Genomic DNA, 26191 nt, shown 5'->3' with positions numbered 1-26191 from the left:
CATATGGGGAAATGACCAGGGGCACCACTAAAGGAATATAGATCTCAAAGCCTGAGAAATATGATGGGAAGTTAGAAACTCTATTGTGCTCAGCATGAATGAGAGGCAATGTTCAAATCCAGAAGAACCTAAGAAACTCCCTTCTCAGAATTCCTCCAAAAGAGAATCTACCATACTGGGAAAAAAAAAAAAAAAAAAGAAAGAAAGAAAGAAGGAAAGAAAGAAAGAAAAAATCAGTCATGTGGTTTCACTAAGTGCTCCAAGATCTTTGAGTAAATTTAAATCTCAGCTATGAAAGAAGGGGCAAGGAGGGGAAAAAGTCTTTAGCTTCATTCCAGTTTTAGGAAGAGATAAAGTATATAAACTTAGAATCTAATCTAAAAAAAAAAAAAGAGTGTTTTATAGATTACAGAAGCAACAAAAAGCATTATAAACATTCTCTGGGATAAAATGAGAGCGGGTAGAATTTACTCCCAAGAAATCTAAGAAGAGATACCCATCCTGTGATGTGAACTCACTCTTCTGTAAGTGCCCTTCAAAACCAGAGGAAAATGCTGTAGCCAATTAAGAAGCACCGCAGACTTAGTGATTAAACTGTTGGGAGAGAGGAAACCAAGGTGTGGAAAATGGAAACACTCAAAAATACCAACCCTAAAGATCTACACTGCCCCATCTGTCTGTCGTACTCACTTAATTTCGTTCCCCCCCCTTAGCCTTTCTTTTCATTTTAAGAGGTAACAGAAGTTAAGGTAAAACCCACAGTGTGGATCTGATTCATCAAACACCCAAGCAGGTGGGCAAGCTCTCATTGCTCAACTCTGCTGAGAGGTACTGTAAAGGGAAACTACAAGAAAACCCGTTAGACAATGGGCCCAGAGGAGAGACTTAGCTTGTAGAGATGGGAATGTGATGTATAATATAACAAATCCTACTGCAAACACTGTAGCTGTTTTTCTAACCAACATTGCAGTCTGTCCATGAAGTAAAACCAACAGATACTTGGAGAACAACAGTGCAACAGACCCCGTTCCCAGAGAAGCTTAGTTTGAATAAACAGAGTCCCAAATTTCAAGCTCTGGACTGTTTCCCAAACAAAGGGGCAGTGATAAGAGTCCACAAGCCCGGGATGCCTGGGTGGCTCAGTTGGTTAAGCAGCCGCCTTCAGCTCAGGTCATGATCCCAGCGCCCTGGGATCGAGTCCCACATCGGGCTCCTTGCTCAGCAGGGAGCCTGCTTCTCCCTCTGCCTCTGCCTGCCATTCTGTCTGCCTGTGCTTGCTCTCTCCCCCTCTCTCTCTGATAAATAAATAAAATCTTTAAAAAAAAAAAAAAAAAAAAAAAAGAGTCCACAAGCCCAACTTTAGATTCAGGAGGTTGACGGAGAGGTTACAGAAGTCAGACTGAAGGCTTACTTCTAACAATGTTTTTTTATTAGTCAAGAGATGAAAAACACGCAAGTGACAAATGGAAGAGGGAAGAGTGAAGGCAGAGAAATACAAATAGCCCCAAAGACATTCAAAATATGGGCAAGAAATAAGATAGTGACTCAAACTGACCCAACAGGGGAAACTTGCCTCAAATTACAAGCAGAGGGAGGGGAAAGAAACTTGGAAAGCAGCAGTGTTGTTAGACTTTGAAATAAGTGAGACCAAGCAGATGAGGGATAGCTCTGCAAGACGACTTAAAGCCTGAAGAGGCTGGACTATTTTAGACAGCAAAGGAGGAGCTGGGCTGGGGAGAGAGGAATCCTCTCTCTCCAGTGAGAATCACTTTGAAAGCTGAGGGCAGCTGCAGGCACCGGAAGGAGAAATGAAGCAGAGATCAAAGGAACAAAACCAGGAGAACACCTCACACTTTTCGTTGGACACCACCTGTTCTGAGAAGCTCAAGGCACTTTACGAGCCTTACTTGAGGAATAAGTCAGAGATAGAAAACTCAATAAAGGGGTGCCTGGGTGACTCAGTTGTTAAGCGTCTGCCTTCGGCTCAGTCATGATCCCAGGGTCCTGGGATCAAGCCCCACATCGGACTCCCTACCCTGTGGGACGCCTTCTTCTCCCTTTCCTAATTCCCCTGCTTGTGTTCCTGCTCTCCTTATCTCTCCCTCTCTCTGTCAAATAAATAAATAAAATCTTTAAAATTAAAAAAAACTCAATAACAAGTTGCTCAAGGTCATTCACAAAGGCTGGTGAGGGGCATGTCTTTGGCCCACAGGGGCCCCATACCCTTCGCCATCTACTTCTAGGTGGGGAGACCAGAGAGGGTGTATTTTTTTTTAAAGACTTTATTTATTTATTTGACAGAGAGAGAGATCATAAGTAGGCAGAGAGGCAGGCAGAGAGAGAGGGGGGGAAGCAGGCTCCCCACTGAGCAAAGAGCCCAATGTGGGGCTCAATCCCAGGACCCCAAGATCATGACCTAAGCCAAAGGCAGAGGCTTAACCCACCAAGCCACCCAGGCAACCTGAGAGAGTGTATTAAACACTAAAAACCCTTGGTTCCTATGAATGCCAAGGGAAGTGGGTAGTGGAATGGTGACATAAAAAACTGGCCAGGACTCAAGAGACATTATCATAAAGTTTCCTATTCCTGCCCACAGAGGAAATTCCTGCTGATCTGTCTTAGTAAGGCAATTATCAGTTCCTCATATCTGACCCTGCAAAAGGGCAGTTCTCTCAGACCTATCTCTGACATAACACTTTACACAGCAATTGGTCTAAGAGACAGTGGAGATAAGAACTGCCCAAGGAGAACAGTATATTCACTGGGCTAGCTTTCTATACTCTCAAGAAGTCTCAGTGAGGGGGCACCTGGGTGGCTTAGTCGGCTAAGTGTTTGACTCTTGACTTTGGCTCCGGTCATGATCTCAGGGTCATGGGACTGAACCCCACATCCGGCTGTGCTCAGTGAAGTGTCTGCTTGAGAATCTCTGTCTCCTCTCCCTCTGCTCCTCCCCACATTCATGCTCTCTCTCCCTCTCTCTAATAAATAAATAAAACTCTAAATAAAGTAAAATAATTTTTTTTAACTTTTAAGTCAGAGTTGTAAATGAAGTATGAACCAGCATTACCATTCTACAGAATCTAATTTTAATTTTATATTTACCACCACCAGTAAGGTGTTTTGGGTTTTTTTAAAGATTTTATTTATTTATTTGACAGCAGAGATCACAAGTAGGCAGAGAGGCAGGCAGAGAGAGAGAGGAGAAAGCAGGCTCCCTGCTGAGCAGAGAGCCCGATGTAAGGCTCGATCGCAGGACCCTGGAATCATGACCTGAGCTGAAGGCAGAGGCTTTAACCCACTGAGCTACCCAGGTGCCCCAGCAAAATAATTTTTGAAAAAACGAATAAGAAGAAGAAGCCTCGATGAGTGCTAGGGTATGAAGCCAACAGATTTCAGGTCCTAGCACTTAAGCCACAGGTTTGTAATCCAGCAGCAGCAGGCTTCTGGTGGAACTTAAATTATACACTGCTCTGTGGGGAGCCTGCTTCGCCCTCTTCCTCTCCCTCTCTTTCTCTCTCTGTCCAATAAATAAAAAATAAAATCCTTAAGAAACAACTACCAAACCCTACCCCAAGAGGAAACCTGGGTGGCTCGGTCGGTTAAGCGTCTGCCTTCGCCTCAGGCCATGAGCCCCAGGTCCTAAGATCGAATCGCTGAGCAAGGAGCCTGCTTCTCCCATTGCCTGCCATGGCCCCTGCTTGTGTGTGTGCTCTCTCTCTCTCTCTCACAAATAAATAAACTCTTAAAAAACATATTAAAAAACAATTTTAAAAAGCTCTACCTCCAGAGCCTCTGATTCCAGATTGCTAGGATGGGGCCCAGGAATGTGTATTTTTTAAAACACTGCAAAAGTGTTCTGTCTCCTGCTGTCCTGACTCCTCCCCCAAGTCAAGAGACATCCAGCTCAAGCCAATGATGGCTATATAAATGCCCTGGAAATGAATATGCTTTCCCAATACCAAACAGACAGATTAAAGGGTCTCAGTATTAACACCTGGACTCAAACACTGAGCAAAACCTAAAATTAGATTATTGCCAGTTTTTTTCTCTTCCATGAAAATCCCCTACAAAAACTCTTCTTAGAGCCGCATATTAAAAGGCTCAAAGCACCACCATACAACCAGACATGAGAAAATTTGGGGAAAAAATGAGAGAATGCGTTAAACTCGTACCCATAAAAACTGAGAACTAGAAGAAAGCTACAAGTCATCTCACCCATTGTTTCCGGAGAAATAATAATACATAACCCAGAGTGGACAAACGGCTATTAGGGAGGAGGAGGTTTTCAAAACCTCTTCATTTACTTTTTTCAAAATCTAACAACTCTCTAGCACAGGCAATCCTTTTGTATCCCTAACTTAAATCGTGCCTGCTCGGCTTCATTCCATTTCTGTCCTTTGTTAAAAGAGAAAAATGACCCAGCTCCCTCCACATAAAAATCTGCCAGAAATTTTAAGAAAAGAGGGGGAGGGCTAGCTACCCAGAGCACACACATTTCTGAGGCTGAAAGCACAGCCTCTGCTGAAAGGCAAAACTGACAACTGTAGAGAATTTGAAGCTGAAGCATGTTTACAACTGATAACTTTGAGTTACATTTCATCAACGCTCAGCAGATTTGGCAATAAAACGTCAAATTACTCTTTTCTTTTTCTTTTCTTTTTTTTTTTTTTTTTTAAAGATTTTATTTATTTATTTGACAGAGAGAAATCACAAGTAGATGGAGAGGCAGGCTGAAAGAGAGAGAGGAAGAAGCAGGCTCCCTGCGCAGCAGAGAGCCCCATGTGGGACTCCATCCCAGGACCCTGGGATCACGACCCAAGCCGAAGGCAGCGGCTTAACCCACTGAGCCACCCAGGCGCCCCCTAAATTACTCTTTTCTAATTCTATCTCACTGCAGAGACTTCCCTCCCTTAGAGAAAGCTTAATACAAATCCCAGCTCTCAATTACCCATTTCTCAATCAAGACTCTCAATGCCATTTCTACTTGGCTCTCATTCCAGCTTTTAACCATATTTCAACCATATTTTAACTAAGTCTCTCCTGAGTTAAAAAGTCTTTAATGAGCACTCTTTTCTGAATATATGCACCCCCTCTTCTCACTTGTGCCCTTCATCCCTAACGTGGCTGGCTACATCTCTACTTCTTTTTCAACATTTTCATATTCCTAATTCCAATTTTTCTTTAAAGACATCACAAAACTCCTCCTGATCATCTCCCTTTCTTCTGGAATTCCAAGTTTATTCCCACTATATCTGACACCATTAAAGTGTTTTCATTCACTTATGCACTTACGATTTACTGCTCACCTTACACTATACTAAACAATGTGATGTAAAAGAAATAAATAACATGACTCTTGGCCTTAAGAAATGAAGGCATACATAAAAGAGCAATTAGAGATTGGTTCCAAGGTAGTGGGGCTACTCAGAGAAGTCCCTGTGGCTGCAGTAAATATAGAATTGGATGTAAAAGTAAGGGGAGAGGACGCCTGGGTGGTTCAGTTGGTTAAGTGGCTGTCTTCAGCTCAGGTCATGATCCCAGGGTCCTGGGATCAAGTCCCACATTGGGCTCCTTGCTCAATGGGGAGCCTGCTTCTCTCTCTGCGTCTGCCTGCCTCTCTGCCTACTTGTGATCTCTCTGACAAAAAATAAATAAAATATTGTTTTGTTTTTTTTTTTAAGTAAGGGGAGAATTTGATGAAAAGGCTGCTTTAGACAGGAGGAATAGTATGACTCCAAGCAGCAAGCCATCTGAGGTAAAAGCTGCACAAAGGCCCTCTGTCACTTCCTTCTTTGCCCGCCCCCAACCTCAAAGGCAGATGTCTTTTGGTCGTCAAATTTTACTTCAGCATTAGTTATCCGTGAATCACAAGCTTTCTGATTGTTATCATGATGACCCACAGCCACCACATAGTAGAGCAGCTCACAAAGCTTTATCATCAGGTCCTATGTGGATTACTACAGGATAGGCTTTTAGAATCATCTTAAGTCAAGAGTTCAGTGAGTGTGGGGGGTCAGGCATCTGTAGGGTCCTGGGCACACAAAACCAGCAACTACTTTTGGGTGCTAAAGATAGACACCAGCACTCTTGCTCTGTCAGACTACTCAAGGGTCATTCAACTTCAGCTAAGTATTTCCTTCATTCTCAGCTCTAGGACAAACAAAGCCATTTAAAGCAGTCTGAAACACTGATTTTCTATTTGAAAACAGGGATGTTTAATGGTGATGCCAGAGGGATACTCTTTTTCACTGTTTTCCTAGAGAACTTCTCCTCTTCTCTTGTCTCAGGACTCATAGTTCAAGCATCCCCACCTCTGTGAAGTCTTCTCTAATTCCCCTAAACTGACTTAGGTTCCCTCCCATGTGTTGCCCTTAAGACCTTTATGCTTACTTCTAGGACAGCAATTAAACATACCAAGTTGTAATTATTTGTTTCTATATCTGACTAGCCACAAGCTCTTTGATGGCAAGGATGTTTTATTCGTCACTGATTCCATACATAACAGGCACAGAATAAATATTTGTTGAGTCCTTTAATGATGAATGATATGGGAAGTTTTAAAGAATGGCAACTGTACCTTCTGAATTCCATTCCAAAATTATAGTAAGTATTAACACTGAAGAATAAACTCCCATTACACATTTCTACTACCTACAGCATTCTTGGTCAGAAAAAGAGGCCAAAACATATGAGAAGATTGCTTCAATAGTAGTAGTCACTGTCAAGTTACCAGCCAAGAACAACAGAGCTTGCAGTACTAAGAATGATCCAACACAGTAAATGAGCGAAGACAGTCAAATCTAAGTTAGTTTCTAAGTTCCAGGATCATTCTCCTACTTCTGGAGAATATGTACAGTGAATTCCTATTAGAGTCCTTAGAAAGGTCACCAACTCCACTGCCATGAAACCTTGTGGCTAATTTCAATTCAATATGACCTCTGCTGGAATATACAGGAAGGCTGTTCTCCTTCTGACCACATTGAAGTAAGGTTCTGTTAAAGGACAGAGATATGAACTAAGCCTTCCCGGAATCCTTCCATGTTGTACATGAGCACTCTAAATTATTCCTCATTGGCCCTACTCATCCTCTGAAGAGATACAGGCAAGGCAATAAAATGCTGCTGTTTCCAATGCTTCTCCCTGTAGCAATCCTGTACTGCACAAGGCTACTGTGCATATTGGCTGCTAATATTACACAAAAGTCTACCTATTCTATGAGAACAAAGCCCTAGGTTCCTTAAGGGATTAAATAAATTTGGTCTACTTTTCTAATCCCAAAGTTGTGGGGGCTCAACGAAGTTGAAGAAAACATAAGGACCTACACCTGGACAAGTGAGGGGATGGAAAAGGACTGGCCTCTAAGCAACTTCTGGAGTGTTGGGTTGGGGGTGTGTGTGTAACAGTGCTAGGCACAGAATGAGTAAGACAGGCAATGTTCAAGGACAAACCAGGAGAACTGTTTTGCTGGCAGATACCTGGCTCCTTGCATGTTATCATTCCTTGGCTGACCAGAGGCTCCAGTTAAGTTAATTTAGGCTTCTTGAAGAGACAAATTTGTTTTGACCCCAGGCAAAAGCACTTAGCAAGCCAACTCCTCAAACTAGGTGTTCTTTCTGCTACTTCTGTCTTGCATAACCTCAGCCATGACACTAACACCTGCAGCTACCTTAGTCACAATTTAGCCCTTCACAGGGTATATGGTCCCACTACTTTATCCAAAATGGGCTGAGTCATCACTTATAAACTGGCTTCCCCAAGCACAGTTTTAGTTTGTAGCGAAGCTACAAGTGAACCCGGGTTGCTTTTCTCTTATTCCTTTTCATGGAGAAATCTCAGCATGCCCACTCCTGCTGCTCTTTTTCCTTTAACCTAAAATGAAATCTTTGCTTCCTTGAGGAGCAGAGATGGGCACATTTGATCCTTTAGAGCCGACAGGAGCTCTTGGTTCTTCTCTCTCCCAAGAAAAGAGGAAGGTGAAAGAGGAACATGGAAGAGAAGACGGGAGGACTGGAAAGGGGTGCCTCCCAATATTAGGACTCACCTTGGAGCTGAGATCCTCCCGCCGGTTTCCTGCCTTACTCCTGCGTAATTTGATGGATGGGGATCGCAGCAGGTTCTTGATTCGGCTGGTAATGGTTGACCCTTCCACAGCCATCATGATGAGGAGCACCCGGGGACAGATCCTGGCCCAGTCTTGGAACTTGTCTCAAAAGCGGCACTGCCTTCCCACTCCACAGGTCCTTCCAGTATGCCCTCCCACTGACCTGAGATGGCAGAGGCCACCTTACCTTCTGCCTAGCCGTGTCTGCAGCTCTTATCTCTAGGCATTACCCTCTCTCTGCTCCTCACACCTGCCTTCAAGCCCTGCGTGGTTTCTTACGTCTGAAGGACAAACCCATGAAAAAGAGGGGGGGAAAGGCCTGAGCTGCAAAGAAATACCAGGCCCACGCCTGCCAGAGGCATTCAGCTAGAGGGATGGGATTGGCCCTAGTAGGGCTTGTGGTTGTTCTGCTCCCCGTTAATTCCCAACTGTTTCCATGGCAACTGCAGTGTCTAAAGAAGGAGGCCGCCGAGGCCACCGAAGAGTCCGCCCAGGGCTTGGACACCTGAGCTGGCGGCCACAGGGACACTCGGCGCGGCGGGGTTCGCAGTGGCCCGGCAACCCGTTCTGCCACGGGAGCCTCCCTCCCCCACCCCCGACCCTCCGGAGCTCGCTCTCCGCAGGGGCCCTGGACCCTACTCTTTCACCTCCCTCAGCAGCCCCAGCAACTCGCCAGCGCCCCCGCTCGGGCTCAGCCTCACCAGCCCCAGGGCGCGGGGGGCACCCCGCTCACAGCGCCCTCAGGCATCGCGCTCGGCGATTTCGGCTCCGCAGCAGCAGCGGCAGCAGCAGCTATGGTGGCACGAGCGGCTCAAAACGCGAACTACCGCCTGGGCCAAGCTACAGGCTGGTGAGGCGGAGCCGAGGCGAGTGGGTGCGGTCTGTAACCAGGAGGGCGTTCTGAGAGTGGACCAGTAAGGCTTAAGAGGGCGGAGCCAATGAAAGGGCCTAAGAAGCAGAGATGGGACTCGAAAACTAAGGGTTTCGCACAGTGCAGTCGCGGGGAGCGCTCCTAAAGGAAGGTCACCAGAACATGGCTTCAGAATTGAGAGAACCAGCCTTTTATGGTATTATGAGGCCCGGTCCTCCAGAGAAGTGCTCTTCCCAGAGCTCCAGCAAGACGGTAACCACGCCCCCAGGGTGCAGCGGTTGGCATTTGAAAGGCCCGGGGGACCTTAGCCTTAACTGACTCCTAGCTCACGATTACAAGGTTGAGGTACAGCTACAAGGCTCTGCGCCCATCGACCCCAAGCGCTGGAATTTAAAGCGGTTAGAATCGTTTCTGCTCGCCGCCTCCCCCGGCGCTTTGACCTACGTGAAAGGACTCCCCTAACTCTTTAGATAATAAGTGTTTTGAACTGGGGGCAACCTGATTGGCCATGATCGAAAAGGGGCAGGAAATGATAGCCATGTACTGAGCTTTAGATATGTGAGGTAAGTGAATGCTCCTGAGATACATTTCTTTAGGCTCCAATATCCCACCGCACTCTGTCACCTAGCTGACAAGGACTTTGTTGATCCAGATTTTTACCCTGTTTTCTTTCAAAAATTTTCAAAAGTTTTCCCTAGTATCGTTACTTTGGCGAGGTCACCATCAAGCTTGCTTTCACTAGATTTAGTGGTATAGTCTGAACTTTCTAGCTCATTGTGGGGGAGAGGAATGCAGCGCTCGCACAGAAATACTCTTTACATATTACTTCTTTGGTGTCTCAGTTTGTTTTCTAGAAGCCCTCTGGCGTCATTATTACTTCAAGATGGCCTATGAAAAGGTTAACATAAGCCAAAAGACTTGGGCCCCAGACGGTGTACACTGCTATGTATCTTGTCTCACCCTATCCAAATCTTTCGAACCCCTGGGGGAGATGACGCCTTAGCAAAAGAGGTATGTACTTAGGTGTATTATAGCCATGTATTAAAAACAAGATCTGCAAAGCCCACAAGTTGAAACAAAAATCAGAAAAGTCATCTCCTAGACAACCAACTGGCAATAGCTAGGAGAGGCATGAGGCTTCCTTCTCTTCCACCACACACTGCAGACATAATGGAACATAAAATGGGATTTTCCATTTATTTCTCAAATCTGAGGAAGTAGGCAAGGGTCAGCCAGAGTATTCAATGGAAAGTTGGTTCCTTCAATTCCTTGCCACTATTTTATCTCTACTGGGGGCGGGGGACAGGGGGAGAAGGAAGCAAATGTAACACTAGTAAATGGTGCCACCTGCCGTCCTTGCTTGTGTGCTACATGGCCCAGCAACTGCCCACCTCTACCCTCGGTTGTCCCTAATTCTCTCCACATTTTTGCGTTCTCTAGTGGTTTTCTCACATCCCTTGTGGCCAGACGAATAGGTTTACAAAGTGTCATTGGTCATTTCCTGTCCTAAGTTAAGTTAGCCTGGTTTATCCCCTTAGAGAAAATGTTCCCCAAATTACTGTCATCTGAAGTTGTGGAGGCAAATCCAAGCTCCTTTCATTGTCTAAAATGATCTGGCTGAAAAACTGAGAACAGTGTAATGAGATATTCTAAGTCTAGAATCTGCGTACTTCCAGTCTAAGATCCCAACAAAAACCATGTATCTTTAATTCTTCACCATTTAATCCATTTATTGTCTAGGTTACTATGCAGCTTTTCAGTATGGGAATAGGCTGTCGGCTGTTCCCATGCTTCATGAATTATTTCCTCAGAAAACAGTAATCCTAGGTCGTGTGAATAAAAGCGCTATTCCCTTTTCTTCAAATTAATTGCCAACCCACCCTGCAAATGCAGTTGACCCTTATGTAAGTATTTCACCATCCATACACTATTTCACTTTTTATTCTGCCTGTGTATGTCCTAAACATACATGGTTGTCATATTCTAAAATGTAGATGTCTAGGAATAGATGCATACAATTTTGCACTATATTCATTAGACCAGATTTTTAAATTCACTCTAGGCTTAACATGCAAAAAGGTGCAATTCTAAGATCCTAGAAAACTAACAGGCTGGAGTAAACATTTGCTCATCAGTTCAAATATTTATTGAGCACCTTCACATGCAAGGCACTGTGGACAGCTGAGATCAATGCTTGCAGTTGGAAACAGGATGGATCTCAATGCTTCCAAGACTGCTTTCCTATTTAACATAATCTCTTCTAACAGCAGTTTGCAATGATGTAAGAAATTTAGTAGAGCTTAGATTTGTCTCAAAATACCCAACCCATTCCGTGGTTCAGCCTTCTCACCCTCCACATATGCCTCCATCACACCATTACTCAATGCTTATGTACCTCTGTAGAGCAGGTAAAGCATATTTAATATACTACAGACATGCCTCAGTTCAGAATTTATATCAAATTATTCCCCTTAGTTCTGAAAATGCATTTATTTTTGACTGAACTTTTTCTCCAAATGGTAGTGAGAGTCTATGTACCTCAGCTTTAATTTTCTTTGTATCCAGCCATTCGTGTTCATGTAAAATTTCATTAGAGATAATACAATAACATGAAGATTTGATGCCCTCACAAGCATTTTCTTTGAAATCAACAATTATGTGCAAGAAATGTATTGAGATTCTTGGTTATCCATCATTCTCCATGAAAGTACCTAAAAAGGTGCTGCCTATTCTACTCTGTGCATTGTTTTTTAATCTGGGTGGGAGGAACAAGGGTTATCACCATTTTTCAAACCCATCTTCAAAGTGCATTTACCTCTCTATTCACCTGATCCCATTCAATTATCTTAACCAATATAATTGAGAGAGAGAGAGAGAGAAATTACTACTAAACACTGTCCCAAATTATATATGGATTATCTGCTTTTCATTTGTGTTCAAAACATTTTCAAACTTGTTACAGAAGGGCCTGCCAGGTATTTCCTTCATAGTTCTAGGGGGAAGAACCCTGAATTTATTATACATTTACCCAAAGTAATTTGCATCAAGTTTATAATACATAGTACACAGATTTCATGTTATCTTCATCTTAATGTCTGAAGGACCCCTTTAACAAAACTTTTTGTAAATCCTGATACTAGTTAGTAAACATGTACTTTGCTTCAAGAACATTTATTGTCCTTAGCCCCTCAGACTGTTTGTCTCCTTATTCTCTAATGTAACTGGTATACCTTGCACACATTAATATTACGAGACTAGCCTTTCTTCACTCTAAACTTGAGACAAACACTTGCCATCAATTTGTGTAAAATTTTGAAGTCTCCATGTAAAATATGCTACAATTAGCAAAGATCTCCCCCAAACGGCATGTCAGACACTTTGAAAACAGCAAGTAATTCCTATGATAAAACTACTTCAGTGGCACCTCTCTCATAGACTCAGGGCATTAAATTTCTCTGCTCCAACTCAGCACAAACCTCCCAACAAATCCTGCTTTAATTATTATAACTGATTTATTTCAAGTTTATACAGTCTGCCTTCCACTCACCAAACTTGTTCTTACGTTTCTAAAAAAATAAGTCATTTTTCAAAAGCAGAAAAGGAAAGATATATATTTAATATATAAAAGAAAAGGCTAAATCTGACATAATTATATTCTTAAAAACATTCCATTTATTTACAGATGTATAAAAAGGCGAATTATTGGTCTACTGAGATCATGCTTCTTATAGTGTTAGGGTGAGAGCTCACTATCCTCCCAATTCCTCAACTCCTCTCACTCTTTCATCTTTCATAATCTTTCATAATCATACATGTCATTTTCATAGATCAGTTTCTCCTGGGGTAAGGTTAAAGGGTAGGAGTTTTTGGAGATTTGAGATTTCTGTCAAGACTGCAGGACTATTGTAAAGACGGAGCCCTCCAAATTAGCCCTCACAACTTAGTAGTTCTAAGAGGTCTTGAAAACGCCATTATCTTGGGAGTTTGTAAAGACATCTGCAGCCTTCCTTAAACACGTGGAATCATCTCTTATTTCCATCTTTGTACATCTCTCATGTCAACTATCTTCCCATCAAGAACTGATACTACCTGTTTATCTATTTTCTTCTAAAAAAGGAAACAGTGTTCAGAAGCAGAATGGTCCTTCTTTTCCTGAGGATTATTCAACTCACTTGCCTTCTCCTTGGCTGACCCTCAAAAGCCCTAAGAGCCTTGGGACGTCAGGAGGAAATGTGAGGACGAGACAAGCAAGTTAATAATGGGAAACTGCGATACCTGGATTAAAGTACTAAGATCTCCAAGGACAATTATTAGCAGGGGAGACAGGTACTGGACTCCTTGGCTAAGGCATTGAATGAAATCTGCTGGGTAAAGAGGACTGGGAGGGATAATGAGAAGCTGAGGGGCACTCATTACCTACTTCAAGCTTCTTCAAGAACCTTTAAAGGAGGGAAGGTTGAATGCTGATGAGCAGGTCTAGAAAGGCAAGTAGCACAAAACCAACAATGAATTTGCTCTCACTGTAATTTGCGGAGGAAATTTTCCATGCTTTTTCAATCTGCTGATACCAGAGTTATGAGAAAGGGAACCAACCATGTTAGTACTAATTCACTGGCTAGAACCATTCCAAAGCTGGTCTCACAAACTATGTCTGAAGATATGCTGAGTGGGATTTGGCATAAAGAAGGCAAGGGGTGGGGGGATGCAGAAGAAACAGCATCACCTAGGCACAGCCCAGGCACTGGAAGCTCTTGTGTTAGTGTTTCACAACACAAGCAAATCCTGTCAATGAAGACAGAACAGGGGTTACATTCCAAAATATAATTATTTAAGAAAGGCAAAATGCAGCAGCTAAATCCCAATCTATACATTTTCAGAATAGTGATTCTTGCCCCCAGGAGTTTCCAAGAGACCCCTCAAGTGCACCATGATTATTTACAAACTAGATAGGAAACATCATTTCTATACTCAATACAAATCTCATCTTCTAGGTTGAAAACTTCAGCCTTTGAGAAATCTATGAAAACAACTATACAAAAATATAAATATCTTTATCTTTACAGGCTGTCAGTCCTTCATACCCTGACAGCTAATGAGTGAAAAAGCTCTACAGATCATTGAATCCATGGTAGCAGATAATAAAAAATATATCTCGTGATTCAAATACTGCCTCATTTCCCTGGTAAAGAGTGCCTACTGTGACTTTCCTTTTCTTTACATCCTGTGCAGGTAATAGTGAATGAAACCTTCAAGCACCAGGAGGCTGGTTTGATTTGGGAAACATCCAGCCCCACAATTTTTTGTTTTGGCCACTGTCTCTGGTCTGGGCAGGGAATGCTTTTCATTTTAGCTGTCTTTTGAGTGATGTGATTTATGAAAAGGGGAGGGCTCCCTCTATGCCTATCTCCAAAATATAAATTCCAGGTAGAAATCCCTGGTACTATGAAATGTCTTTTCAACACCCAGACAGTAAGGAGGAACTAGTATTTTCCTTAACATCTCAAAATAATCACCTTAGTATTAAAAGTTAAAAGCATTCCTACTTTACCAGAAGGCTTGGGTTTATAATTCTGATTGAAAAAATAAGGGAATGGAAGCTACTTGGGAAAAAGAAGAGAAAATTTTGCTGAATGACACAAAGTGTTTCACTTTGGTATTCCATGGTACCCATCCTCTCTCCCACTACTCTTAAAACACCAACTAAAATCTATCTCTTCTGGATCCCTTTGCACAAGTGCATCACATTCCTTGGATTTCAGACTTAAACCACTTAAAACAATAGCTATCCACTACAGTTCAGCCCATAGCAACTCCAAAGTCTCAAGCAGCTTTTAATCTGGGAGGGAAGAACTAGGAACCACTATGGACCTAGAGTCTTGTTATGAATTCCTTAGGTAAGAGGGGCACCTCGTGTTCAGTAATGGATCACATCTTCTTAGAGAGGATGAGGAGACCCAGCACCACAAGTGAGGTAACACATTTTAACATGATCAGAATTTCATAGTAGTTATTTCTAATACCGAGGTCAGCACCCTACCCCTCTTTCTCTACCATCCATCCACCGCATCAAAGTCAAGGATCACAGTTCCATGACACAAAGAGATGCCTATAGAGAAAGGAGGTTTCCCTCATAGCCTGGCTTCTGCCTGAGGACAAGTAAGTTCATTTCCCTGCAGAACTTGGTGAGGCCCCAGAGTTGCCCAATTTGGCCACAACAGGTGCCAGTGTAGGCATCACCTTGCTCTCCCGGCATTCCTGGTCATTCCCTGTTAAGTTCATTTTGTGTCCAACTGATCCAACTTTGGCAGCTACAGGTGCCAAACAAGGCATCACTTTGAGACTCTGACCATCTGCATCACTAGAGGGATTAGCTACTTTTAAACCTAGAGGTGCCAACTTTGGCATAGGCCTCCACAAAGTATCTGTGGTGCTGCTGTTTTCTAGGCCAGCCTTCATGTGTAGGACAGGAGGTGAGGACACACTTTCAGGCTCTGCAGGGACACCAGAAGTACTCTTCCCTCCATCACTGGCTTTCCTGTGGGGAAGGAGGGAATCCTTTATCTCAGAGTCAATAACAATCTTAAGGACATCTGGCTCAGAGGCTGGTTCAGCAAGTTGTTTTTCATTCTCAGAAAAGTCATCATCTTCCAAGTGCAAGAGGAGAGGACTGACAGAGTCACTCTCCCCTTGTACATCAGGTAACTCTTTCAAACCAGTTCCCAAGTGGCCAACCTGGAAAGTTGCTCGGTTCCCAGGAGGAAGCTTACTGATAAAAGCCCGTCGAGCATCCCCTGTGAACTCCGTATCCATAGAGCTGGGCAGTTCAGCCAGGCTAACAGAGTCATCATTTAGTTGCTGATTAAGAAAGGCAATCTCATTGAGCAAAGAAGTCAGTGTCTCATCAGTATCATCCTCATCTTCCATGTTAGTTAGCAGTTCACTGGGATCCAGCGCTGCTTCCTCTATAGCAGATGCTACCTTTCTCAGTTCCATCTCTATACTTGAGTCTTTGAGATCTTTCATCTTCAATTTATGAAACGTAGACTCCTTTGGCTTCGGTTTCTCCCGTCTAGATTCACACTCTTTCCATTTATATTGAATACCTCTCATTTCACCAGAAATCTTTTTGGGTAAGAACTCTTGTGTTTCTTGCATACTGGAAACATCAACTATCTGTGGAAAACCAGAATCTTTATTCGCCAGAAAAACTGGTGTTGAACCCAATGCCATTCTGCCTTCTCTATGGTTGCTTCTGGAAGAGATTCTACCCGAATCTTCAAAGGAGTTATCTTCATTCCTGATAGTACTTTTCAGGTGGTCAGATGGCTTGCCATCAGGAACTTCATGAGGATATTTGCTGCCACCCATATCTCCCAAACCTCCCTCTGTGGCCAATGATGTCACATTAACAATTCTTGGCATCATAAATAAGTCGTCATTTTCTGGGGGAGGGAAAAAAAAATGCGTTTAGATCTACAGTGGTAAGCATCCCTCTCTCATTCATACCCAAAGACCAGAGTTCTGAGAGATTTAGTAGTCAAAATTCACCAGTTTACTTTTTAAATTTTTTTTTAATTTTTATTTTTTAAGATTTTATTATTTTAGAGAGAGAGAGAGAGAGCGCGCACTCAGGATGAACGGCAGGCAGGGGGAGAGGGAAAAGCAGGCTCCAGGAAGCCTGATGCAATGCAGGGCTCAATATCAGGACCCTGGGATCATGACCTGAGTCAAAGGCAGACACTTAAATGACTGAACCATGCTGGTGTCCCTCACCAGTTTACTGTTACCAAGAAGATGAAAGGAAATATTAGCTCTTCAAATTATGAACCTAGCTTAACAAGAAAACAGGTAAAATCTAACCAAAGGATTCTTTAACAGTGTTTAAAGTCTTATTTAATTATTTTATAAAAATGCTCCCCAGTTTATTTTTTTATCCTGAGGCAAACTTGTATCTTGATTCTGTTCACCCAATTAACTGCTACTCTGAGGGTAAAATGAAGCCCTAAGAGGCAGCACTGTAAAAGAAAAGGTGACCCCTCTAGAAAGGGTTTAGCAGTTACTAGTACTGGTAAGGATACCCTTTTACCTTAATAGAAATTTAGGTGCCTAGAACCTAAATCATCAAACTGAGACTTCCTTTTCAATTCTACTCCTTATCCCCAAAAGGGAGTGGTGCTCAAACTGAATCAGGCTAGTAAAGCAGAAGTGCACCATCTCAGATTATAACACAAAATTAATAAATATTTATCAACACCAAAACCTAAAACAATGACTCTGCATCTTCCTTTTACTTTATCTTTTCATGTTTTTCCTACTTAGAAATAACTAAAAATCACAAAACAGTTCCCAATCCCAAGTTTAAAAAAAAAAAAATCAATAGAGCCAAACATGTTATAAAAAGAGGGTCAATTCTTTCCAAAGAAAATGCAAATATAAGAGATCTTTATCATTACAGAACACATTCAAAAGCTTTCTCTGTCACAATGGTACCAGGGTAACTCCTTTTGTTTGTTTTTAGTGTTTTTTTGTTTTTGTTTTTTTTTTTAACCAGGGCTAACTCTTCTCCCTACCCAAAGAAGACAACACTTACAACATACCTGATTGAGCCACAGCACTGGTGGCAACTTGAGGCTTCAGATCTGCTTCCAAGAGAGCAGGAGAAACAGTTACCACTGGTCCTGAGAATAAAGGACCCTTCAAGGTGAGCAACTGCCCTTGCGGAGTCATCACGATGTTAGCAGAGGTGTGTGGAGTGTTAGAGGGTGAGGTATTTTCTGTAAGGAAAATCAGAAATAAGTTAAGGACAAAAGATCTTCAATTATGCTAATATAACCTAGGAGTCTAGGAGATATCCCTAAAACCACACTCTGACTTAAAAGGCCAAGAAGTAAATTTCAAATTTGGTTAGGGACCCTCAACTTGGAATTTACTTCCTGAACCACTTTTCACTGCATAATGGGTTATCTGTGCACTGATTCTCCTAAGGGACAGAACTTCTGTTGAGGAAAACTCAACATGCAACCACTTTTTCATTGGAATGGTTCCAACAGTCCTGATAGTGAATTTAGATAAAGGCAAGCATAATTCTATCCTCCGGCTTGCTTTTCTTATACACCTCTAACAAAGTACAAGTTTCTAGCCCTTAAACTTTGTTTTTCCATCTATGAAATGAGGTGGACTAGACTTAACTGATCATTAAAATTCTTTCTTAGCAAAGTTAAAACTACCTCATTTTAGTATCTCTCAGTACTTTCCTAGATTTCCTGGTTCACACACTGGGCAACGCAAAGAGTAAAAGAGGAAATACTATTCTCTTAATGATATAAACAAGTAATATTAAAGCAGAATAGCCTCATTTCCAAAATCAAGATAGGCGAGAACAGTAACTTAAAACCAATTTACTTTGTTCCTTAATAGCAATTCACTGATAGGCAATTGGATAAATATGGAGTCTGGCTCAACAAAATTAAACTTTTTTTTTTTTTAAATTTATTTATTTGACAGACAGAGACCCCAAGTAGGCAGAGAGGCAGGCAGAGAGAGAGAGGAGGAGGAAGCAGGCTTCCCCGCAGAGCAGAAAGCCCGATGCGGGGCTCGATCCCAGGATCCCGGGATCATGACCCGAGCCGAAGGCAGAGGCTTTAACCCACTGAGCCACCCAGGTGCCCCAACAAAATTAAACTTTTTAAAAATTCCAATTTATTGGGGTGCCTGGGTGGCTCAGGGGGTTGGGCCACTGCCTTTGGCTCAGGTCATGATCTCAGGGTCCTGGGATCGAGTCCCATATTGGGCTCTCTACTCAGTGGGGAGCTTCCCCCTCTCTCCGCCTGCCTCTCTGTCTACTTGTGATCTCTCTTTGTCAAATAAATAAATAAAATCTTTAAAAAAAAAATTTCCAATTTATTTGTCTCAGCAAGACAATTCAACTCAGAAACAAAAACTGCAGGGAAATCAAGAGTTTGAATATAAAGTATGAAAGGATGGCAGCTTAAAAAAAATGATTATTGAAACATTAGGATAACATGACTGCTATCAAAAGCAGGTCTTACATGTTACCATAACTGGTAACTTAAGATTTCCTTGAGTATGTAAAGCTAGAAACTAAAATCTAATGTAGCTAATATTCTTTTTATACAACCTACCTTTAATTCATTTAATTAAATCTAAAATTACAGACAAGAGATGACTCACTCCACTGAACTAAATGATATTCACCTATATTAAGGAAGGCAAAAAATGTCCCTCCTACCTGTGGCCTGGTCTCTTTTTCTGGAAAGAATCAAAGGTTTCCCCTTCCTGTTATTTATAAACATCTGTCCAAGATCTACAGATGATGCAGATCCTTCCTGCTGTTTGCTAGTTCTGGGAGACACATCAAACTCATCTGATCCCATCTTCTTTTTTCTTTTTTGTGCCTCTAGTGCTTGTTGTTTTGCATAAATATACTCCAGCTTCTTCAGGACCACTTCTTCTGTCTTACCTGTAGGTTGATAGGGAATAAATTGTCACTCTTTATAAGACCCCATATAATAATGAGAAATAGAGTCAACTGAAATCCAGTTTATTTAACTGTATTCCCCAAAACTATGGAAGGAAAGAGTGATTATAATTCAGAGGAAACATCCCACCCATTCAAAAGGTTAACTGTTAGCTCTGGGAACCAAGCCATAAACTAAGAAGTATCTGAAATGTCTACTGAGGATTTCTCCTCACTAAAGATGTTGTATTATACTCTTTTTACCAGGTATCATTCACGTATCTCACCTGAAAGAGATGATACTTTCCGAATCAAAATATTCCGTTTTCGAGTCAGAAGATTTTTCTGTCCTATCAACTTGTCTGCCTGATCTGTTAGTCCCTGAATTTCGCTGAATGCCTAAAAACAAAAAATTAATATGTGAATTGATTTGCTCTTTCCTATAAACAGGTAAGGCCTACACAATTTCCTCAATGAAAATATTTTAATCTAATGCTTTATAGAAAACTTTATGTCATTTAAAACAATTCTTAATGCTTCAGAAATTGCTTTGTTAAACTGTAGGAGGCTATACTTATATAAGTATACTTATACTTCTAAGGAACATGACTATTTCCAAAGGGCACCACTGAGTGTTTCATAGGTGTTTCTACTACTACAAGGAAATACAAAACATTTTACTTTGCTTAGATTTTAATAATCAACTTTAAAATCAGCACCTAGTAAGTAAAATCTGGTTGCAGTAATTATGTTCTAGATAGACGTGAGTGCTTGCCTTGTACTCCTCCAACTTCTACTTAGAAGCAATTTAAATGAAATTACTGTAGATATTTCAGATTTCCTTTTAAAATGACTGATGACTGGTTTTTTTTTTTTTAAGATTTTATTTATTTATTTGACAGAGAGAAATCACAAGTAGGCAGAGAGGCAGGCAGAGAGAGAGGAAGGGAAGCAGGCCCCCCTGCCGAGCAGGGAGCCCGATTCGGGACTCAATCCCAGGACCCTGAGATCATGACCTGAGCCGAAGGCAGCGGCCTAACCCACTGAGCCACCCAGGCGGCCCTGACGACTGTTTTTAAAAACTGTTAAAATACCACCTATGTGACCACCTGGGTGGCTCAGTCAGTTAAGCATCTGCCTTCTGCTCAGGTCATGGGTTCCAGGGCAGACTCCTTGCTCGGCAGTGAACCTGCTTCTCTTTCTGCCTGCTGGTCCTCTCTCTCTCTCTCACTTACACACAAATAAATAAAATATTTTTAAAAATCAGAAACATTAAAAGTATCCATCTATCTATATATCACTTATGTTGTGCTTTTCACTGTGGTAAACTATTCTAAGGCCACCTCAGTGGTGTAGTCGGTTAACCTATTCGACTCTTAGTTTCAGGTCAGGCTGTGATCTCAGGGTCTTGAGATCAAGCCCTATGTCAGGCTCTGGCTTCTGCACAGAGTGTGCCTAAGACACTCTCTTCCTCTCCCTCTATCCCTCCCCACTGCTTGCTCTTGCTCACATGCTCTCTAAAATAAATAAATCTAAAAGTAAATAAAATGACGGGCAACTGTTAAAACTATGTTAAAATATCTCTTATGTTGTGCTTTTCACCGTGGTAAATCATCCTAAATGCTATGGAGAACACCAATGCTAAAGAGATTGTGGTAAGTAGAGCTAATCAGAGTTTCTGACTTAATCGAAGTTAGTTTAGCTGGTTAAGAACTTGACTTTAGGTGACAAACAGCTCTGACTCAACACGAGGTGTTTTCCCCTTAAGAGATTTGTTGGATGTTCACTAGTCCATATTCGAATGTTAAATACAAGCTCTACTTCAATCTCCTCTTAGGGCGAGGATTCTCTGTCTCATAGTATGTCGAGAAGATTCTCTTAGTCAAATTGTCATTTGTGGGTCATTTATAGATGACACTTACCCTAGTGAGAATGAGACTTTTGGAAACCTTGGAAGAATGAAGCAATCCCAATGTGATCTTCAATTTCTCAAAGAGATCCCTCATTTCACCACGCCGGCGACGCTCATTGGCAGTGTGTGTCCGGCGATAATAAGCAAAAGCTTCTGCTTCTTTTTGTAGTTTTTCACTCCAGTAATCAGGCTTCAGTTTTAGAGGAATTGGTGGAGCCTATCCAAACAAAAGATTGCCACCTGATTATTTCTCATTCGTACTGGCCCTCTAACTCCATCCCAAATGGCAATGTTCCATACTACATACTAGATATCCATTGTTTTCTATCTGTCTATTTTAATAACCTCTTGATGTTGGTCATCTTACTATCAGTCTATCCTTCCTCCAAATCTGGTAACCAACAGTATAAATCACTACGCAGCTCAAATTTCAGTGGTTCTCAAATGAAGAAGACTTTGAAGAGGGAAATCTAAAAACTTACCCATGTAATTTATTATTAAAACTTGTTTTCATGACAAAAATCACATGAAAATTTTCAACAAAATCTTAATTTGTGGAAAACAGGTTTAAAATTTTTTTCTTAAATGCTTTAAGATCTTTTACAATTTGGTAAAGGATCAACTGCCTCTCTTCCTAAATCACCATTCTCTCCAACCATTCTCAGGTGCTAGAAGTTTCCAAAATGCACTATGCAATCTCACACCACCCTGCCATTACAAACTGTTGCCTGAACCTATCCCTCCCATCCTATTCTCCAAAACTTAACATGTAAAAGTCATACTTTGCATTTCTTCAGGAAAGTCTTTCTTGACCCTCAGTATGCCTTAGGCTTCTTTCTCTTACTCTCACTTTTAAAAAAATCATTTACTTAAAAAAAAAAATAAATAATAGTAGATGCACATAGGGTTTTAAATATAACTATCTGAAGAGCTTTCAATGAAAACCAACTGTTCCCTACATTTGTACCTGAATCCTTAAAAACAACCACTTCCTGATTCTTTCAGAGGCTTCTTCTGGTTCTTAAATCTGTATTCTAAGTAAAGAAAACAGTAATACAGCTTATACTTCTCCATTTTCAATGCTATCTACTTCCTGCTATGCAGAAGTTTTAGCTCACACCACTCTAACATCTCACATTCTTCCTAATATAGACATGTCAATAATTCTAATTCTTCTACTGATCCCTTTGCAACCTGAATATAATTCTACATCAATTTTCCATTTCATCAACACAGTATCTCTCTGTAAAATGAGGACATCAGCACTCATATCCTTCATTTCTTCTTCCCTCTTTGTACTTACATACTTTTTAAGACTGCAAGTAAGTCTTCCATACTTTATTCACAGATTATTAAAGCTTGAAAAAATCATTAACAATGGCTACCTTAAATCAAGACAATGTGAATACTACTCATACAAAGTGAATCATATTTCCTGTCTTCTATAGTTTCTTGGTTTTGTGTTTTTTCACTATGATGTTTCTAACTCCTTTCTGACACTGGAGGCCTTTATCTAACCCTGACAGTATCCCAAAACCCTTACATAAAATCACTGTCTTCCTAAAGTCAAACTCATTGTGCATTAGTATAGTATGGGAAAAGAAAAGATACAAGATACAAAATTATCAAATTTAATTATATAGTAAGACACTACAAATGATTTGCACATAATAATTAGGGGTCAAAATAGTGGCTTGCGTACATAAGGTATTATGAAAATTCTTACATCTGAAAAATGTTTTAGGATGAATGAAAAAATACGGTGATATATGCAAAATGATTACAATCATGTAAATATGTCCACCCAAAACCAGATCAAACTCCAACTAATCACCCAGTGGTTTTTAAAAAGGCTTGAATACCTCAAACCCATATCCATCACTGTTTTATATTACTTAAACTAAAAACAAACAAGTGGAAAATGGTTTAAACAACCAAACTCTCTTCCACGCTTAGCCTAAGTGGGGAGGAGGGGAACCTTGCTTAATTATGGTGCTATGAAATCATACACTCAAATACATCAAGAAAAGCAAAAGAGGGCTCATAATTTAGCGGCTCCTTGAATTTCTAGCCATCATCCAGAGAATTAATTTTTTTATTCACTGAAAATCATGAGCCTAGACAGAAAGAATGCCAGCCTTTTTTCACATCATACAATTACAGTACAGGATTAGTTTTCAAATAAGCACATCAATTTTCATCAACTCTGTACCCATTTTATTTTTTATTTATTTATTTTTTTTGAAGATTTTATTTATTTATTTGACAGAGAGAGATCGCAAGTAGACAGAGAGGCAGGCAGAGAGAGAGAGAGAAGCAGGCTCCCTGCCGAGCAGAGAGCCCAATGTGGGACTCGATCCCAGGACCCCGAGACCATGACCAGAGCCGAAGGTAGCGGCTTAATCCACTGAGCCACCCAGGCGCCCCTCTGTACCCATTTTAATTCTTCTAAAATATTCTATTTAGTAGTAGAGAGTTAAGAGAGGAAAAAAAGCACTTCAACAGTATAATTTCATGAAGGAAAAAAAAAACTAATTATATTAACCCACTGGCACAAATAACCCTGAAAAGTCATAGCTAATAGAGGAATGTTATTTCAACTGTAATGACAAATGTTATCAATTGCATTATTGCCATTAAATATATTGTAAATACCTTTCGACTCCTTTCAGCAGCTTTTTCATCTGCAGAGATATGGGTACGGCACCTAGGTAAAGACAATATTTTCCAATGTCTTACTGAAATTCAATAACCCAAGACCTATTTCACTGAACAAAGCCATCCCAAACTGTTTGAAAGTATAACCAGCTTCTTTTAGTCAAGGTCTGATGATATGGGGCAATATGATTTATTTCAACAGTATGCTTTTTCCTCTAAGTATTCAAATAGTCCCTAAAACTGCAAATTACTTTTTCAACCATGAAATATTTCATATATACAACCTGTTTAAACAAATTATACAATGAACATCTATCTGGGTGTCTACCACTGAGCTCAAGAAATAAAACATCTCAAATATACAGGGAATCTTTTTTCTATTTCAAATTTTTATTTAAATTCTATTTAGTTAACATTCAGTGAAGTACCAGTTTGAGGAGAATTCAGTGACTCATCACTTACATACAACACCCAGTGCTCATCGTTATCAAATGCCCTCCTTAAATACCCATTACCCATCTAGCCACCCCCTGCTGCCCGGCCCACGGCTCAGTATGTTCTCTAAGAGTCTCAGGTTTTCCTCTTTCCTCCCCATACCATATGTTCATCTGTTTTGTTTCTTAAATCCCACACATGAGGGAAATCATATGGTATTTGTCTTTCTCTGACATATTTCGCTTAGCAAAATACACTCTAGATCCATGCATGTGGTTGTAGATGGCAAGATTTCATTCTTTTTGATGGCTGAAGAATATTCCACTATGTGTGCAATACCACCACACACATCTTCTTTATCCATTCATCAAAAAAATACAGCCCACCCAATCACATTTCCTTCCTCTCTTTTTTCTTGTAGGTGAACACTCTCAAAATGAGTTTTTTGTTTTTTTTTTTTAAGATTTATTTATTTTGAAAGAGGGGGTAGAGAGCACGCATGAATGGAAGGGAGGGGCTGAGGGAGATGGACAATCTCAAGCAGCCTCAGCAATGAGTGCAGAGCCAAATGTGAGACTCGATCTCGTGACCCTGAGATCATGACCTGAGCCCAAATCAAGAGCTGGAGGCTTAACAGACTGAGGTACCTGGGTGCCCTCAAAATGAGTTTTTACCTTGCATATCTTTGCAGTTTTACTAGGAATGTACATATCCCTAAATAGAAAATACTAGGTAGCACTTTTAACATTATATATCATGGTATATCTTCATCTGATTTCACTCAACATTACATCTGAGATATTGACAGACACAGTTCTAGTTCAATCATTTTAACTGCTATATAGTGTTCCCTAAGCATGAAGTTTACAAAATTTTTCAGAATTCTAATAATTGTTTAGATTGCTTTCCAATTTTCTCAATGGCAAACAATGTTGCAGTGCATAGTCCCATACATGGCCCCTTGTACCTATGTGTGAACTTTTCCAGGTTATATATACCTAAGAGTAGAATTGCTGGTTAGAAGAAAGGTGTGGAAGTCAACTTCAGTCATATCACACTACTCTCCAAAATGGTTATAACAATTTATACTCCCACCTGCAGTATGTTCTGACTGCTCCACAATTAGACACAACAGTATGATGAGAAATCACAACTTTTGCCAATCTTATGGATGTAAACTAATGAAGTCACTGTGGTTTAATCTGTATATCCCAAAATACTTGTGAGGTTAAACAAATTTTTATGTGTTTATTGGTCGTCCAGGTTTCCTCTTCTGTGATCTGCCTATGATATCCATTATATACTTACCTATTCCCTCATCTTTCTCTTACTGACTTAAAAAATTATTTATATCATTGATACTAATCCTTTGTCAAACATGTACTGCAAATATTTTCCTTATACTATTAATTTGCCTTTCACAGTTTTCATGGTATAGTAAGAGAAATTTTTAAATGTTTAACAATCTGTTCCTTTGCAATTTGTCCTCTTTCTGTGTTGGTTATTCTTGACCCTTTTATTGTTCCAGCCCATTAAGATGGTATCTTTCCATACAAATGTAGTGATCCGAAGGGGCACATGTACCTGAATGTTTATAGCAGCAATGTCCACAATAGCCAAACTATAGAAAGAACCTAGATGTCCATCAACAGATGAATAGATAAAGAAAATGTGGGGTATATATATATACAATGGAATACTATGCAGCCATCAAAAGAAATGAAATCTTGCCATTTG

At 40.8% G+C, this 26191-nt stretch overlaps 2 protein-coding genes and 1 long non-coding RNA gene across 19 annotated transcripts in view; 1 reads left to right on the top strand and 2 right to left on the bottom strand.

Annotated features, from left to right (window-relative positions):
- The window catches only part of MAPKBP1 (mitogen-activated protein kinase binding protein 1), a 53723-nt gene extending 44797 nt beyond the window's left edge, over nt 1–8926 (bottom strand). The window contains exons 1-2 of one of the 2 annotated variants that reach the window (XM_045067707.1): nt 8803–8926; nt 8042–8264 (exon numbers count right to left, since the gene is read on the bottom strand). In XM_045067707.1, the coding sequence (XP_044923642.1) occupies nt 8042–8158 (117 nt within the window). In that variant the 5' untranslated portion in view covers nt 8159–8264; nt 8803–8926. Of the gene's footprint in view, nt 1–8041 lie in introns of both variants that reach the window. The other variant, XM_004751153.3, reaches the window with a different exon arrangement.
- Nucleotides 8927–9140: 214 nt separating this feature from the next.
- On the top strand, nt 9141–17624 carry LOC123388294. The gene is made up of 3 exons (XR_006602845.1): nt 9141–9224; nt 9815–9983; nt 17524–17624. It is a non-coding gene; the product is annotated as an uncharacterized LOC123388294 (long non-coding RNA).
- Nucleotides 12625–26191, bottom strand: part of MGA (MAX dimerization protein MGA) — a 169515-nt gene continuing 155948 nt past the window's right edge. For all 16 annotated transcript variants that reach the window (XM_004751158.3, XM_004751157.3, XM_013055439.2 and 13 more), the window contains 6 exons: nt 24017–24068; nt 21372–21578; nt 19737–19848; nt 19222–19452; nt 17570–17746; nt 12625–16414 (listed from right to left, as the gene is read on the bottom strand). In XM_004751158.3, the coding sequence (XP_004751215.1) occupies nt 15135–16414; nt 17570–17746; nt 19222–19452; nt 19737–19848; nt 21372–21578; nt 24017–24068 (2059 nt within the window). In that variant the 3' untranslated portion in view covers nt 12625–15134. The remainder of the gene's footprint in view (nt 16415–17569; nt 17747–19221; nt 19453–19736; nt 19849–21371; nt 21579–24016; nt 24069–26191) is intronic.

This window comes from Mustela putorius, unplaced genomic scaffold, assembly GCF_011764305.1.
Source record: "Mustela putorius furo isolate JIRA1106 unplaced genomic scaffold, ASM1176430v1.1 tig00003898_pilon_pilon_pilon, whole genome shotgun sequence".
Taxonomy (NCBI): Eukaryota; Metazoa; Chordata; class Mammalia; order Carnivora; family Mustelidae; genus Mustela; species Mustela putorius.
The sequence above is the reverse complement of the archived record's forward strand: the minus strand, read 5'-3'. Positions and strand labels throughout refer to the sequence as shown.